This window comes from Anser anser (genome assembly GCF_964211835.1).
Source record: "Anser anser genome assembly, chromosome: 3".
Classification (NCBI taxonomy): Eukaryota; Metazoa; Chordata; class Aves; order Anseriformes; family Anatidae; genus Anser; species Anser anser.
The window spans coordinates 58,491,038-58,509,144 of NC_139722.1; the positions used below are offsets into that span (position 1 = coordinate 58,491,038).

The window sequence follows — 18,107 nt, forward strand, 5'->3', positions numbered from 1 at the left end:
GAGCAGTGGGTGCCTGACCACTCACATGTTCCTTTGCAATCAGTCTACCATTTTCCCTGCAAAGGATTCAGGAATTAAACCTCTAGGAAGAAAAAAAAAAGGTGGTGGTGGGGGGGAGTGACACGAAAGGACAGACGGACTCCCCAAGGGTTGGATTTGCTACAATTCTGCCAGTGCAAAACCTGTTAATGCCTTCCGAAATGAGATCTCCCAGTAAGACGCCCGATTCTTTGAACTGTCACACAAGTTGCTAATTTCAGTACATTTATGCCTCACTAAACTGCTCAATAATGTGAGTGACATGCAGCAGTCACTCTTTATTGTAGTGTCACACATATTAAATGATACACATTTCAAACCACCTCAGGATTTTCAGTTTCCCCCATTCCTTGCTGTATACTTACCAGTAATAGGCACTTTAACCCATTGAAGCAGCAAAAAACAATGAGTGAACAGAACATAAGAAATTTATTTCAGGACTATATTAGAAAATGACTAAAAGAAGATGACATTAATAGTTGTTAAAGCTTCACAATAGGCAACAATGAAAGCAGTTTTAAAAACACAAGGGCCATATTATGCTATCAGTATAACGATAGGGACTTGAGAAAAGCAAAATTGTCATACTAACTTAGTGCTAATGTACAAAGAATGGAGTGTGGCATTAATAAAGACACACATGAAGAAAAAGACATCTAGTACAGCTATAGAATGAAAACAGCTTCACACAAAATAAATTTTTCTATAATTTCGAGCCCATACAATTTTGCTCATCTCTAAATAAAGCAGAGGAAAACTGTGTTGTGATATTGGGCCAAGTAAGGGTTATGTGGAGAAGAAGCATGACAAATGATCTCGGCTACTCAACCCCTTCTACATGGTGTGCCCAGAAGCTTGTCTACCTCTTTTCACTGTTTCAGTCCCTGTAATGAATGATATTACCTCTTCCAACTAGCATCGTTTTGCTTGTAGCAAGAGACTCTCATGCCCAAAACACCATTACCAGTAGATGGAAACACAGACAGTACTGTTAATCTGTTCTTCAGTTAATCCCTTGTCCTTGTTGTTCACAGCTGCCTATGTCTGGTTATCTACCACAACACAGTGGCAGCAGATTGGCCTTTGCAATGTGCTCAAAGCCCAAATGAACCGTTAGGAATAGCTTGTCCAGTATCACCAGACAGTATCTATGTAACTTGTGTGAGCCTGAAATGAAGCTAAAGGATATGAAAGGCCTTACAAGAACAGACTTGTTTTTAAATAAACTGTAAATCCATTGATGTAATTTTAGTAAGTTTTCAGGATCACTGAGTCTAACCCATTGCTCTTTCAGGCACCTGTGACATTTCACCCCTCCTCACAAACCTCTTAAACCACCTGGTTAGGTTTCCTTGGGTCTAAAGTGGAAAACTCAAGCATCTAACAGCTCTGATGGTCATAAACTTTCTAACCATGCTTGACTGTTATTATATTAATGAGAACGTCATTTGCAACATTACCAAAAAGAAATGGGCAGAATATGGCTTGATAAATCTCCCACATGGCGAATACACACCACCTTGACAAAGACCAAAGACCACTCACAAAGTAGTAAATAATGATTTGCTGTCAGTCTCAGAAGACAACTGAAATGAAGATCTGCAAAGGTTCCTCCTTTATCAGTATCTTTACCTACAACTTGCACAATGGGATAGAAAATGCCCTGATTATATGGGCAGAGGGCACAAGCAGTTTGCAAGTACAGGATCAAATTTCACAGTTATCTTGATTATTTGGGACACATGCATAAATCAACAAGGTGATTAAACAAAGAACGAAACGTATGGTGTGTGGAAAAGGGAAGTCAATATAAAGCTACAAAATTGACTAGTGGACTGGGTAATGATAGTTGGGATTTTAGAGGGTAACTCAGTACAAGTCAACTACATGAGCACAAGACAACACATGGTTCAGGTAGCAGGGACACTGTAAACAGGATGTAGGGGTACCTATTCCACTCTACTCAGCATTGAGACACCTCCTAAGAGCTGTACCTGATTTGGGGCACCACAATTAAAAAATTCAAGCTATGGGTTGGAAAGTGTTCAGAGGAAAAGAACGACAAAAATTTTTAGGAGACATCAACTACAAGATAAAGAGTGAAAGAACTGTGTTTAACTCAACTGGAAGAGAGACTACAGAGAATGTATGACCCTTTTAATGGATAAAACACTGTTTTACAAGGACAGGAGTATGTCAGTTCTCTGTATTTTTTGAATCTCTCAAAAGGAAATGGGTAAATTTCCAGCAAAGAAGATTTAGTCTAGACAACTAAAAACTAGGACTGGGAAAAACTAGGAGTGATTAGTAATAATACTCAGTTAATAGTAACTAGTACTCAGTCAGAAAACAGAGCTTTGGTCCTAAATTTTTAGAAGAAACAACACAATCAATTTCCAGAAACAGTCTAGATTGTAATTACACTAAACCATCTCAAAACAGAGGAGGGATTAAATTGTTTCCACATCCCTTTAAACTTCACTTCTAGGAATCTAACTTTCAACCTCAGTTTATATTCATGTCCACTTCCTGATATTCGTCTTTTATCCTAAAATAACCTCAGCAACTGACTGAAACTCAATATTGCACACTGTATTTATCGTACTAAAAATCTGTGTACAAATTATACTTTTATTTTTGCATTTTGTTTTTAAACTCAACACTTAAAAGAAATGCTTACACTGTTAGATTTGGCACAGAAATAAACAGCCTGGCCACTCCCAACATCTGTTGTTCTTTTTGAAGTAATCACAAAGTTGAGAAGCATACTAGTTAAGGTCAATTGAAACATGTAATTTATATAGCAATACAAGGATATTTGTACAGAACCAATGCATGAAATAGTTTCTCTTGGATTTTATAGATGTTTTTCCCTTTTCTATTTTTCTTTTTATTAAACAGGTAGAAAATTAACCTTTGGGTGTCAAGTAATATTAATACAGACTTTTTTTTTTTTCATGTATCTATTAAGAGAATTCTAGTTTCACGTGTTAGCTCATCTGAACTCCATTTCAATGTTCTAGGGAGAAAAGTTTCAGTATTTTCGATTTACCTATTTACTCATTTATTCTTCAGTTAGCACTGACTACGAATCACTTCTTAATGAGAACATAAAACATTTTTTATTCTAAAAGCAGTGCCAGTTTAATTCTAAATTGATAAACTGAGTGTAGAGTTATTTTGTGACAACAGCATAGTTATCTTTTACATTAAACACGCTGTTTCAATGTTCAACCATGCAAGGAAAGGAAACTCATGCAGGAATGGATAATGAAGGACTACGGTCCTCACCTAACACAGCTGTCGGCACAAGTGGATCATTGGGCACTGTAGGAAAACAAAGCTCATGAAGAAATACATTACCCTCAATTTGTGTATTTTTAAGAATAAAAACAACATACTTAAAGAGAAAAAAAATCCAAGTGATAACTAAATCCTATTAATTTTGTTACAACAGAAAAAACAGAATGAATACAGAGTTCCAGAATGCATCCTGAATAAAAGAGAAATGAAAGGCAGTGATTTTGGACTTCAGAAATGTAATGATAAAGGCAAAGAGATCTTACTGAAATGAAATAAAGAAGGCATTACATGCAATTTAGTTTCTGAAAGGGCTCCTCCTTCACTATTGTTCTTTCTTCACAATAAAGGTTTGTATTCATTGAACCAGGTCCTTTCCTTTTAAACCCGTTCGCTCATGTAATGCTTGAATAGCTCATCTCAAAATAAAATGGTATTTCTTTAAAGTCTTCCAAGTAATTTTAAAAAATGCATATTTACAGTTAATAGCTTTTTTTTTAATGTGCTATAATAAAGATACTGCCCTTAATGAATATAGGAAAACCACAGATACACAGACGTAAATGTTTGAATAAAACGCACAGATTTTTATCATTTGCTATTATAACTAGAACTGTGCAGAGACAAATAAGTTGTTTCAGAAAGGAATGGCAGAATCCAGAATTTGGTTTTGTTCCAATGTGGAAAAAAAAATGAAAATATCAACAGCTCTGTGACAAAATGGAGTTCAAATTCTGAAGCAATCTGTCTAATAGTTTGTCCCAGAGCTGAAACCCTGGAAGCCTGAACAGTTCATTGCCCCAGAACAGATGATGGTCAGGAGAACTGAAACCTCCAACACCCCAAAAATCACATACCTAGGAAGCTGGAAAACAGTGGTGCCATACTCCTTTGCCAACCAACCAGGACAGCTGCAGTGACTGGGGCTTGGGGGCTCTTGGCTTCAGGTTGGCCCATGCGGAAGGCTGCCCAAGTGCCTGGCAGCCCCAGCTCACTAATAGCCATGTAGGTTCCTGATGGATACTTTGCCTGGGATCCACAATAACTTAGTCCAAATCAAACTGTAAAGCTGTCTCTGTGAATTTCAGTGCCAATAAGACATCAAACTTTGGGGAATTTTCAAACAGTTCTAGCTAAAACTGTGCACAAAAGCTCACTAACCTACCATTTTTAATTGGTTATGAGACCCTTTAAATGTTAGCACTCTGCAGTTCTGCAGTTTGGAAAGCTTCAATAGACTAACCATAACCCTCCTCCAAACTCCATTTTCCTTAAAACAATCAGGAAAGAATTTAACACCCTTAAGGGATGCATTTTGCAGAAGCATCATAAGCAGTACGGGAGGCGGGAGAAGGGGTGCCATGCCCAAAAGACAGAAAGTTCAGAAGCAGCTCAGACTGCTCAGAACTGTTTAAAGCCAAGCCCAGAAGTCCATGGTGCCGCGAGGTCAGGTTACTGCCAGCTCTATGGCAGAACTAGTTTACAGATATAGTCAGTGGAGTATGTCCCTTTTGTGTAAGCCTTACAGCAGATGCTGGAAGGCAGGCAGGCGGGACTTTCAGTGGTAGCTACAACCCAGACACTTAACAGTCAGAAACCCAAACTGCCAAACTTTGTCAAAACCAGACATCTGGCAAGACTACAATAAAGAAATACAAATACAGAACAAATCTGTGGGTATATTAACAAGCTTGTTCCTAAACTTCACAAACAGCAATGAAAATTGTCAATGTTTCCTTCTGTTATAATATCCTTACTGCCAAAAGAAAGAAATTAATTTGGACCTCAGATTATTATTCATTACAGACATGGTGTTATGCAGTAATATTTAACATGTTGGTATTAAATATCCTCATGAAGGAAAACTATTTCAGAATTTGAGACATTTCTGAAATGTATTTTTTTCCCAGAACAACAATGCATACTGAAAGTACATAAAAATATTTAAATAATTGTCCATACACAACTAAGGATAACGTACAAATATATCTATTCAACGTTTGTATTTACGTGTCCTTCTAGCAAACCTGGAGCTTAGAATCGTTTTCATAAAAAAGTAGAACTGTTTTCCATGTTCCTACATGGAAACCTACTCTCTGAAATATCTCTGACTGTTGTACTTACATCTGGGGCTGAAGTTATGAGAATCCATAAATGTGATAGAAAGGGGATCCTCTGCATGCAGGGTGCTCTGGTCAGCGTAACTCCTGTCCATTGCATTCACCATGTGCGTCATCTCCTGTCGGGTGGTCCCCATGGCATCCTTGCGCTTCTTTGCGAGTTTGCTGCCCAGCCAAAAGAAAAAACCCCAAGCACCTTAATGTTTGATGAACGCTGATGTCTACAATAATAAATATCTATAATCCAAATGACTGAAAAGTTTGGCTGGTTTTCCTGTGAACACCTTTTCCAGCATGGAATCGATAAAACTATGCACCCTGCTATAGAAGTTATGACAGTATATTTTCTGTACACACACGAATGCTGTAATTAAAGTTCTAACTTCTGTACCCTGATAATATCTTTTTCCTGCAGAGTAATTACACTAATATAAACAAATTAGAGAATATAATTACATTTTAACTGAAATGAAAAATAAGAAGCATCTGTGCATGCAGTTTTATCAACCATCTCCATTTAAATGTGTTTTGATTTTATAAACGGATAAATCAGTCCCCTTGGTTTCCTTATTAGGAAGAAATCATTTAACCTTCTGAATTACTTTGTTAGTTTAAAAAAAAAACACACAACCGTGAAATAACAAAAGAAACATAATTATTTAATATGGATTCACATTACCTTTTATGTTAGAAGTTGTTCCTCCCATTTGGTACACAACATACGACATGATACCATGCTATCTTTGCTCCTGACACTGAACTTTTGTTATTTAAAAAACAAACAAAAATTTGCACCATTCTGCATGCAGTTTGGGGATAGCTTACATTTTGATACTAACAGCCTTATACTCAGTATCACAGCAAAGCTGTTAGCAAAACCCAGTTTGTACAACTAACCCCCCAAATTAACAGCCAGTGCCCTTGAAGTGCACACTTAGGTGATATCTCTCAGTTCGTTCCTTTTGATGAAGAACTGAAGTAGCTTTCACTGTCCCCAGAAGTCAGATGGAAGCAGACTATATTTTAATTATCACTTTAAGACAATATTCTTAAAGTACAACCTCAAGTAGTACAAAGTATGCAAAGCCTTTGGTTTTGAACCTTGGTTTTGAACCTTTGGTTTTGAACCTTGGTTCTTCAGGAATCTGTAACATACATTAGACTGTTCTGTAATCTCAGTATTTTCTTCCAGTTTTCATCTGAAGCTCTTAATTGTAATATAGCAGATAGCCAACTTGTTTATTTGGATAAATCTGACACTACATGGGAGAGACACAATCATCACTGAAAATACTGTATTCTCAAAAATATGTTTAAAACACAGCTTAATTTCATGAGTCTTTTCTACATGAAGTACTGTGAGATACCTGGGTAAGTGCTTGCACAGCACTAATCTTACATTTCTCTAGACAAAAGGACTGCATGCTGTATTCTCTGATAACTTTAGGATTCTGTGCTGCGTTCTAGTATTAGTAGACAAAAAGAACATTAGCGGAAATTATCAATCCATGTACATGTTAAGCCCTGGAAACATCCACCAGAAATGACCTACACCATTCTCTAGGTGAGGAAGCACTTCATGTTTTGTATATTTTCTTCTCCAGTGTTGGAGAACTATTCCCAATAGTCTTAGTTCAGAATAAAGGGCTACAAAGTAGAATACAGATGGACAAAGCACACCCGAGAATAACAAAGTTCCTCCACTAATCAGACTCATCTCCTTGTGCTGTTTTTTTTTTTTTCCTACTTTTTCTTTTTCCTTTCACAGTATGATGGTTGTTTTTTGCAACTCTTCTTTTGTGCAACCAAAATCCCAAAGGTAGTCTCTAAGCCTATCATTTTTCATCAAATCCTTGTGGTGTACATGAGAATTCTGTATATTTTAGTTGTTCAGTGAAAAGTAAGAAGCAAACAAACAAACAAAAAAACACCCAACAACAACAAAAAAGCAAAACACAAACCAGTGACAGCTGGATGCCTCCCCTGAAATGTGTTATTTTCAATGTTTACTCCCAACATTCATATTTACTTAAGAAAAGTTAGTTTCAACAATACTCTGGTTGAACAAATATTTTAAATGAATATCATCAGAACTTCCAGAAGTGAAACTGCTTGAGCTTTATAACCGGTTCCCAATGCTATCAAAGCTTTCACAAAACTGGCATTTCTAGTTCAGACTTTTTTTTTTTTTAAGTTTCAAAGCCTTTCAGATATCCTCCGTACACTGAAGACTGTATTTTTCTAAAGCCACCTCAGGAATGGAACAAAAAGACTATTACATCTCATCTGTCGACTGTATTAAGCCCTTCTTTGAAGCATCGCTTTGTAACAAAACTTGCTAGCTACGCTAAATAAATCAACAGCTATTAAGCTTTCAAGTTATTAGCTTATTACAGTAGCTAGGTTTCTAATTCTTATGCTCTGCTTCAAATTCTAAAAAGGCCCATTGTGTTCTAGCACTGCTGCTCAATGTGAGGACAGTTTTATTGTTTAACAGCTCCTGACTCCCTGCAGGCTTGACTTTTTCTCCTTTTCTTTTTTTTCCTTCATTCGGCTAAAGGCATACGCAATCGATGCTTGATGCCAGTTAGGCAAATCATTATGTAGCACTTGAGGCTGGCAGAAGTGTGAAGGGTTCTCCTTCCGTGCCGAGGGACCCCATGGCCTGACCCTGTGCAGGTGGGCGGTGCGGTGGGAGCTGGAGGGGAGAAGCGCTCCGTCCATCCTAGCGTGAAACTCTGCAGTTAATTATCTCTGGCTGAAGCAATTGTTATTTAACAAGGAAATTAGAATTTGTCACAATAAACGGGAGAATGGCAGTTAGCTAAGCCAGCTTAGTTTTTTTAATTTTCAAGTTTGTTTAAAGAAGTCCACTAATCTGCTTTAAAATGTGGAAGAGCGTCACTATCAGACACCACCAGTTCATCAAAGGACTCGAGTGCACTCTTAGATCCTTCGCCGAAGTCAAGGGCTTTATGCATTTCTTTAAAATCAAGAATGTGTACAACTGCTTTGCTCAGTCACAGCCCAAACCACTGCCCTCACAAACTCACTTGGGCACCACCACATAGAAAAATGTCAATTTTGCTTCAGTGAAGCAAAACCTTAGGCAAACCAGCATCATACAGTAAGATCCACACTTTAAAATGCGTCTGCAAAGCACCTGACAATCAAATCAACAGGTACAGACCTCTTCACAAAATATATTTCTGTTAAAAATAAATAAATAAATAAAAGTCTGAAACATTCCTAGCACTGGTAGGGCAGCAACCTGTTTGTAGAGGTCTAGCATCTGGACATCTGCAGAGGGTAAGTGCTGCATCAGCCACTTCTGACCTGATGCGCTGAGAAAGCAATCTGTGATTTACAAGCACGGGTCTCTAGCTAGGAAATGGGAAAGCAGATTTTTTTCTTAGTGTGATGTGTCAATGTGAACCATAATGCAAATTAAGTTATGATTACAATAAACTAAAATGATAGTTATGGGGAAAACTGTAGCAAAAAGCAAAAGTGTCAATATACAGTTAGAAATACAATATCCCTTTAAAAAAAAATCAGTAAAAACAAACCAGAGTAAGAATAAGAGAAACAATGAAATAAGCAATTTTTCAAGCCTGAGAATAAGGAGAAATAATTATCAATAAAACTTTAGGCAAATTACAAAGACTTTTCCTTTTTTTTTTTTTTAAAAGGGATACTGCATCTTTACAACATGTAAAATAGTAAGTCACCCGTATTCTACTTACAGATAGTAGGAGTAAGAATAGTAGCTCCTCCTGGCAAGCAAATCACAGACAGTGGAAAAAGAGAAGCAATGGTGAATGAAAAGCGTGACTCTGTCACATTCAATAAAGCAGAGAAATGTGCGTTTAAAAAAAAAAATTGAAAAAGTCATGTTTCTTTGGTTAGCATTTCAACTTGCTCATGCACAAACTAGCCTTACTTTGCCATGCAATTAAAAAAAATACATTAGCATATAAAAATGATTGTTTTTTTAGAAAGATCACTTGAGAAAATTACATGCTGAGATTTCATTTATTGGCAAAAAAATTGAAAATTAAATGGATTGTGTACTTTCAACATGCAGTTCAGCATAATATAACGATCATCACCTAAATGTCATGACAAGTGAACAGCTGTGTACAAATCTTGTGCAGAAAATATGCTTTTTACTTTTCAGTTACAAAAAATAAAGATTGCATTAATAAATACATTTAATCAGAAATTTCATGTAATTCATTTTAACATCTTTTTTGGTACACAGGTGTATACATGTATGTTTGTATACATGTTGTATGTAGCTATATGAGTACACACATTTTAGAGGATGACATTTACAACAGGTATGTGTGTACTGACATATACCACACATTTCCTGAATACAAACATACACTTTATATTTTAAACTCTTACAATTGGAAATGCTGATGTATTCATGCTAAGCATTAAAAATATGGAAGGTAACAAATGGAAGGAAATGAAATACATTTGGAAATAGTTCAACGATGACTAAAAAACAAAACAAAACAAAAAATGGCATTGCTTGTTAAAGATGCAGTATCCCTTTTCTTAGTTGGTTTGATTACTCCAGTAAAACTCTGCAAGAGCCGTTAAGAGCTTCATTCAGCAAAACTTCAAACCAATTCATACAAAATGATGAGGAGAAGCCTAAAACATCTCAAGCACATGAAAAAACCACTTAGTACTCCATCTTAAAATAAAAAATAATGCTGCATTTAATCAGATTTAGGTATCTATGGCAGTGCATGAGGCTTTAGAAAACAAAGAAGATGCAGAAACCATTGTTTTATTGATGTTTCTGTGTCATAAGTTTGTGGTCAATTCAGGCACCAAAAGGGATACTACATAATGGATCAGTGAACATGTGCACTACAGCAGATGATTAAAACTGATCAGTTTTCAGTCCGACCATGCTAACTGAGGTGTGTTTATGTACGTGTGAACGTGTCAGTGTTGGAATGACTGCTCCTGGCTTGCTTATACGAATAGCCCTAGTTCACTAGATGGACTAAGTTACCTCAGGTGTACAATCTGTGCTTGTCACAAGAGACCCTGACTAAAGCTGAGATTAAAAAAAATTGGCCCACTTTCCCATGGAGGGGGAGGACCCACCTACAAAATACACAACAGACAACCAATTAAACTACCATGACGAAAAATTACCAAACATTAAAGGTTCATTACATGGGTTAATTTCACACCTATTTTGAATACAGAATAGTAGAGGAGCTTAGAAATGTTATGTACTTTAGAATGATGATCAAGTATCGTTCCCTAAGAGGGTCCTGCCTTTGCAGGGTCAGAGAAGGGAAGGGAGAAATGGAAAATTTTAAGGTATCATTTCACTGGTGTAATTAACTCACTTTCATGAGACAATTCGGCAATGAAAGTACAAGTCTAAAATGACTCTGAATGCACGAGCTAAAAAGGACAGTAAAATCAAACAAATGGAGTTTGTACCTATTTCTTTCGTTACTTGCAAAACTAGCCAAACCCACCTGGAAGTGACTGACAATATACATCAGTAGATAGTCTCTTTCTCTCTCTCTCTCACACACACACACAGTTGTCTATTAAACATGAGGGGAGCACTGCAACACACAGCGAGAAGATGGCACTCCCCAGCACGTATCTCGCAATAATCATGTAAAATAGAGATTCCTTCCTGAAAGCTGAAAAACAACTTCTTGTTGGTTTTCTTCCTCAAAAGTTGTGTAAATAAAGAAAACCGCCTGACTGCATGTCTTTTTTTGCACATGATGGGTTGGATCTTTTGCATATGTGTTAATTCTCAACCACAGAGGTAAACAACAGAGAAAAGTAAAAGCAATTTTGGGAAAAATCACATATGTAGCTAACTAACACAGAACACTGTAAGCATACCTAATGTTTCTAATGCAGACGTTTCTCCTCCAAGTTATATACCTCCAGAGATAATTGTAAAAAGGCAATAAATTAAAAAAATCTAATGGAAATCAGTAATTATAACATATAGAATGATCTTAGGCACAATTTTAATGTTTTCTTACTTTTTAAAAAGAATAGAAAGCTGTATTTTCAGAGGAACATTTGCAACAATCACAAATATACCCTTCATTAAGAATTCTGCAGAGGGAAAGGGAAGGCAGTGCACAACCCCCTGGAAGACAAAGGTCTCATTCTACGCAAGAGCAAAGCAGTTTGTGCACTGTGAAGGGGACGGGCCAGGGAAAGCGTGCAGAGAGAGAGAAAAAAACTGTTTGTATCAGGAGCTATGGTGCTATGGCTACAGATTCATAGAGACATGTTATGAACTTTTATGCCAGGTTAAAAGAGTTGCAACTACTGGGAAGTCAACACTCTTAAAAACTGCATGAGCTATGCTTTAGCACAGTTTACACGCAGCAGCGTTTTGTGCTGAAACACAGTTTACACGCAGCACTTTTTTGCTGAGTTCTCATTTTACAGTTCCCAAAGATGGCGCTATTGCTTATTTTCTAAGGAAGCACTAAAAAATTAAAATTCATTCAGATAAATACACTTTTAAACAATTTCATGCACTAAGAACTCACTAGATAATTTTACAGTGATGTGGTATGACTTTTAAGAAAAAACTAGGTTTACAAGAGCATAAACAGAGGTATAAAATTACATTATTTTGCAAGTTGGATAATATATGGATACAAACAACTCATTAGAGCTGCATATAGAAAACCAAATTCATTAGGTGATTACAACATAAAAAGTGCAGTAAGTTACTCTTATTTTGCCTCAAAAAAAATAGCATCCATTAATTTCAATTCCACTCATTCTAATGTTTTGTACATTCCTCCAACTGCAACTTAAAACCACTTGGAAATGAGTAAGTATGAGAAAAAGTATAGTTATTGGATTGCAAATATAAAGTAATTCTCTCTTTAAATCCACCATAAGAATCACAGAAGAAAGAAAGAAAGAGAGAAAGAAAGAGAGAAAGAGAGAAAGGAGAGAAAGGAGAGAAAGAAAGAAAGAAAGAAAGAAAGAAAGAAAGAAAGAAAGAAAGAAAGAAAGAAAGAAAGAAAGAAAGAAAGAAAGAAAGAAAGAAAGAAAGATAAAGAAAGAGGAAAAAAGAAAAAATCAGGAAATACAATGAATTCATCCAAAAGCTGATGTGAATTACTGGTCCTGAAACTTTATTTACTGATTTATTTAAAGACCTGTAAGAAAAAATCCATTTATTTATTGTTGTTTGATATAGAGGGAAAAAAGTGGGATCTTCACAGATCATTTTCTTACCTTTTTTTGACGATTAATATGACAACAAGGAGAAGCAGGATGAATACCAGAATTCCAGCACTTATTCCTGCTATTTTCACCACTCTATCTGTCTGTTTTGCTGGATCCGGAATCACCTCAGGTTCTTCTGTTGCTGCTGCTAAATGAATCAAAACAAAAGTTGTGTAAATTTGTAAGTACTAGAAACATGAAAATTAACATTGATGATAATCTCCACTATTTGTGTATGTTAATATAGTAGCCAAAACACTGGATACATGCATCGTGTGGCCAAAATATGTACGTATACGTACACAGATACACTATGCATTTCAATCTATACAACATACACATCTGCAACACCAAGTATGTGTGTATACAGGTGTGTATATATAATTTCATGTATACAGAAGTGTTACATGCACCTGGATTTTCAAACACACTACGGTATTTATTACAAACCAGAAGTATGTTTTTACAGAGACAATCTATCGACTGAACCACCATCGCTACCTTCACTGTTACTTTTTCAGATACTAAACGTGGAACGTTTAACACAGAAGAGCAAGATTATGTAACTCACAAACAGTAAATCAAACTTTCTTAACCAAGCTGCAGCCAGCACCCAAAACTCTAGTCCTTCCCTCTTACATCCAAGCTCCAGTTCACCTTTGTTGACTAATTCACCTAGCAGCATCTAGTCTGAGACCTGCATCCTATACCATAAATCAGTTTTACTGTAAGTATGACTTGAAATTTTGATTCTCCACATAAGGCCATCCACATATCCAAGCCTAAAGTCAGCAGTAGTTTTATTTCTGTGTATAAGCCCTGAAAAAAAATCACTGTTCTACACAGAGATGAAACCACTCTGTAACACAGCTGACTGGGCTGAGGCCACAGGTTACATCAGAGAGGAAAACAGAGTATTTCAAAGTGCACAGTCACTCAGTCTGCACCTTTCTACATCACAGTCTAGTGTACAAAGGATCAGGAACATGGGATTTTTCAGCCTGGTGGAAATACCAAAAAGTGTTAATAAATTTCAGCCAGGGGTAAAATCCCATGAGGTGTTTACTTGTAAAACAGCTAACAGTTCTTAAGTTTTCTGGTTCCTTCTCACTTCCTAACTCCGTGGCTCAATGCTTTGCCTTTCCCCTGCTCCCAGGCACGGCTACCTTCTCTCTCTCTCTGGCCAGTTTCCCCTCCCTCTCCAACAGGTACACAGCAGATGCCACTCAACCTCTCCCCTCTCACAGCAGCCACACATGAAGTATTTACAAGTCTTTGGTGTCACTGTGCCTATGCTGTTAATCACCAAATATCCTTTACACTGAAACTAAAATGCTTCTCAGGAGACCAACAAAATGAAAAAGAATGATAAACTAGGTAAAGCCACACCAGAGAAAGACTATCATTCCCTCAAAAACCTCCTCAGAGCTCCTCTCAGAAAACCACTCGAGTCAAGAGCAGTGATAATTACAGCCTAATGCTTTCTGATTTTAACCATATTACTCACAACATTTCTATTTGGGCTTCCTGTGCTGAAAGACTAATACCTTTTGGGGGAAGGATCAGGCTGTATTTAAAAATAATTCTTTATTGCTTGCTTCCATAACCTCCACCACAGCAGTATCTTAACCACTTACTAACACCTTATCCTCAGAGGTAGGAACGTGCTGTATTGCAGACACCCCTGCAAGAGCTGGGCAGACAGTGAGAAATCTGGCAGCGCTTTAATCATAAAACTTAATCAGCATCATAAGACTTCATCACTGTAATCATCTCTCTCCCCTACAGCTTGAACTCTATCCACCGAGAAATACGAAATGCTTCCCTCTTTGTATAAATACATGTCTGTCTGTACCCTTGTTGGACTTGATATTGAACATTTTGTTTGTTTTATGTGTGTTGTTCAAGTGTCTTGGGGGCAAGAGTCTGTATCAGGCAAATGGCGTGTGTCTGTGTAGCTGTGTGCATACAACATACTCTCAGACAAGCTAGAAGTAATGCCAGATAACCATACGATGCTGTCTAACAGGAAATGACGGGGATGACTTTTGAAGCGGAATTGCAAGAATAAGGTGTTCAAGATTCTCAACACTCAAAATCAATCAACTGGCAACCTACTGGGTTGAATATGACAAACGTGAATGAACATTTGAGAAGCAGCAGAGTCAAAAGACAAATCAGTAGAGCTGAAAGGCCAATGAAAGTTAAACTATAAATGGCCTTATGTGTGAATGGGAAAAAAACCCATGTTTATTGTATGGGGTACTGAAAAGCAGCAAGGATGTGGGAACAGAGGAGAGGGATCATGCTGGAGCACAACGGTAGCTGTGGGGTGTGGAACCACCTCGAGTACCGTGACTGCAGCTGAGTAGCTCTGACCATGCAAAGGTAAGAACTACTCAAGCTGCAAAATAGCACAGGCCTGCACAAGAGATTTAGTTGTGTGGATGGGTGTATGGAGATTTAAGGTCCTGCTTCTGAGACATTTCAAAATATGAATTACAAGAACTGGATGCGACTTGAACATGCACTTTGAAAGCTGAAGACTCAAAAATGCATCCAAAGCAGAAGCTTTGAGCCATGACGAGGGTGGTGGTATTTTCACAGGAGTATTGGTGAGAGATGAGAGAGTAAAGGGGAAGGAGTAAAGCCAGCTGTCTCAGACTTCTCTGCAGCAAGACACAACCCCTGTTGCTCATTACAGTAACCTGCAGAATAGGTTAGAGTCATGTTTTAAATATATCTCTTGGCCACACACAATGTTATTTCATTCACAAAAGTTACCTTAGAGTAAGAACTCTATACTTCTGAGAAACTCCGAAGGAAAGATAACTGAGGGAGATTACTTATTCTCCTAGCTTTGGCAGGGGTGTTTTGTTATATATTCTGTAATAAATAGTTGAGTATGGATGTTCAGTAACTGTTCAAAATGCAGCTTTCTGTCCAAGTTTTTAGAACAACAGCAGAGAACCAGGAGAATATCAATTGCTTGTCCACTTATTCTGGTTTCTTCACATTACAGGGTTTGAAATAAGAGACAGTAACTCATTCTGTGAGCTGTAATGCTGTTTAGGAGATAAAGCTGCTGCCCACTGGAAACATACCACAGAGTCCTAAATTACAGGAGAAAAATTACACTGAACAGTTATAGACTAAGCAAGTATATACCAATGGTTGAATATCATATATCCAAAATATTAAAATATATGGTCAAAATGCTACCCCCCTCCCCAGTATCAACAGTAAAATTCCTTTCAACTTGAACCCAGGGTTATTATACGTATGTTTCAAGCAATAGATAATATATACGTTCTCCAGACTAAATGTTACATTTGGGGATTATATGAAAGCAATTATAGATATAAATCACACTGCAATAGATTATTTATATGCATGTCCATTGTATGCACAATTTTTTATTATTTTGAAGGAGCTATTGAACGTAGCATAGAATTAGTTAAAGAAATGTATGAATCTGAAAGTATTTCATATTATTTTTGTTTTAATTTTGATAGTTACTTTATTGATTTATGCCTTTGACTACTTCTGGTCTAAGCAAGCATCTGTACCAACAAACAGATACAATACAGGAAAAAAAGATTTACACAGGAAATTAAAAAAAAAATCTGTATACATAACTGCATTAATTAGGTGGTACTGCTGTTCCTGTAATTGTGGCAAACACACACATTTTGATAAGCTATGACTTACAAAATATAACATTGCCAGAGACACAGTACCATATTCCAGACCAGAGCATATTATGATACTGCAATGGCTTGTGTGAGCTTATTACACAAATAGACGCAAAGGACAAAACCACAGAAACCTGGTGCCTGTGTTAAACCCCCACTATACGATCATGTCTCCCAGTTGCTGATTGCTCAAGGACTACAGTGGCAAGAGTTTCTCCGAGAATTTTCTCTCTCTGTCCTCTAGACTACAAGACTGCTAGGAATTTTCTTCTTCTCCAAAGTGGTTCTTCTGTAGGCTGAATTGCTTTTGCCAAATAAAGCAACACCATGAACACAGCAGCTTTCAGGCTTTTTTTTTTATGTGTTGGTTCCTGAAATAGTATACCACTGTAGGTTCCTATGTATATTTTGGGTAGACTAGTACTTCTCACGTAACCACATCCCCCCTTTTTATCTAACAATTACTAGAAATTTTTTCATCTTTCTGCTTTTACCCATTTGTTTCTAGAAAAGGACTTTCCTACATTAATGTTAACATATGTTCTGTGTAAGATTAGCTAACACTACTTCACAGTTCCTCTTCCGGTGATTTGTGAATATCAAAATCATTCAATTTTCCACTACTTTATATTTCTAAATAAGGTAAGATTGTCAAAAAATATTTAAATTATAAAAAATCCTACCTTACTCATTCCTTTTTTTTAAAAAAAATATTTTTTAGCAATCTTATCTTCAATCCTTTCAGATACTTTGAACAGTAGGCTGAATTAAAAGACACTTTCTCAAGTTGAAAAAGAATCCAGCATGATAACAAATGATGATTCCAGGAAAATGGACTCTGTATTGGCTGTTAATTCCTTTGGCCAGCCTTACTCTAACAGGCATTTAACTAAGCATATGATTTTACAACATCTTTGCGAATCTGTGTATTACTATCTTTTTCAAAATTTGACCCTACAAGTCTTTATGCATCTCGCATAAAATTTACAAGAAGAATTTCTGTTCTGAAACAGGGAGTAATTACATTTTTTCCCCCTATAGGAACAGCTGTCTACACAGAAGATTTACCAGCTGAATTGGGAAGGGAACACTTGATTCTTTGACTTACCTATTTTCTTTCCTTGTAAATGAATTAGCAGTAGCAGCAATCATATTCCACAGTCCCATTCACAAAATTTGTAAACCACTTCATCTAGTCATTTTGCCTCTGTACATTACCGGTAATTGTCACCATGGAAGTAGTAGTTTTCCTTGTTTTCACAGATACTTAAAGACCAGTTGACTTCCATGAAGAACAGCAAGAACGTGAACTGTGAACAGAGACTAGGACGGGTAATACTCTCAAGGATAGCAAAAATCTAAATAATTGTTGAGGTAGAGTCTATCTCATTCTCATAAATTTCTGTTTTATTAAATTCCTCTAAAATTTGTTACAATGTTTTTAATCACATACACCTAAAATTCCAACACCCACTTCTAAAACTGCCTAATACTCATACCTAATTCCTAAAGTATATTGTGGCATAAAGAATCCAGTCATGCCACATATTGCTTTCCTGTCTTCTCCTTCCTTCTGTGGCTCAGAATTTACACATAGCCTTGCAAAATTGTCAGAAAATTTATGAGACTCAGCACAAAATCTATTCACATATACCTTCCTAAGGAGATGGTGCTGGAATGAATATAA

General features: G+C 36.7%; 1 protein-coding gene across 7 annotated transcripts in view; it reads right to left on the reverse strand.

Moving 5' to 3' along the window:
• PTPRK (protein tyrosine phosphatase receptor type K) overlaps positions 1-18,107 on the reverse strand; it is a 422,368-nt gene that overhangs the window by 27,577 nt on the left and 376,684 nt on the right. For 4 of the 7 annotated variants that reach the window (XM_083828076.1, XM_083828073.1, XM_083828075.1 and 1 more), the window contains 3 exons: positions 12,735-12,873; positions 5,464-5,624; positions 3,331-3,366 (listed from right to left, as the gene is read on the reverse strand). In XM_083828076.1, coding sequence (XP_083684202.1) covers positions 3,331-3,366; positions 5,464-5,624; positions 12,735-12,873 — 336 coding nt within the window. The remainder of the gene's footprint in view (positions 1-3,330; positions 3,367-5,463; positions 5,625-12,734; positions 12,874-18,107) is intronic. The other 3 variants (XM_083828074.1, XM_083828071.1, XM_083828072.1) reach the window with 2 other exon arrangements.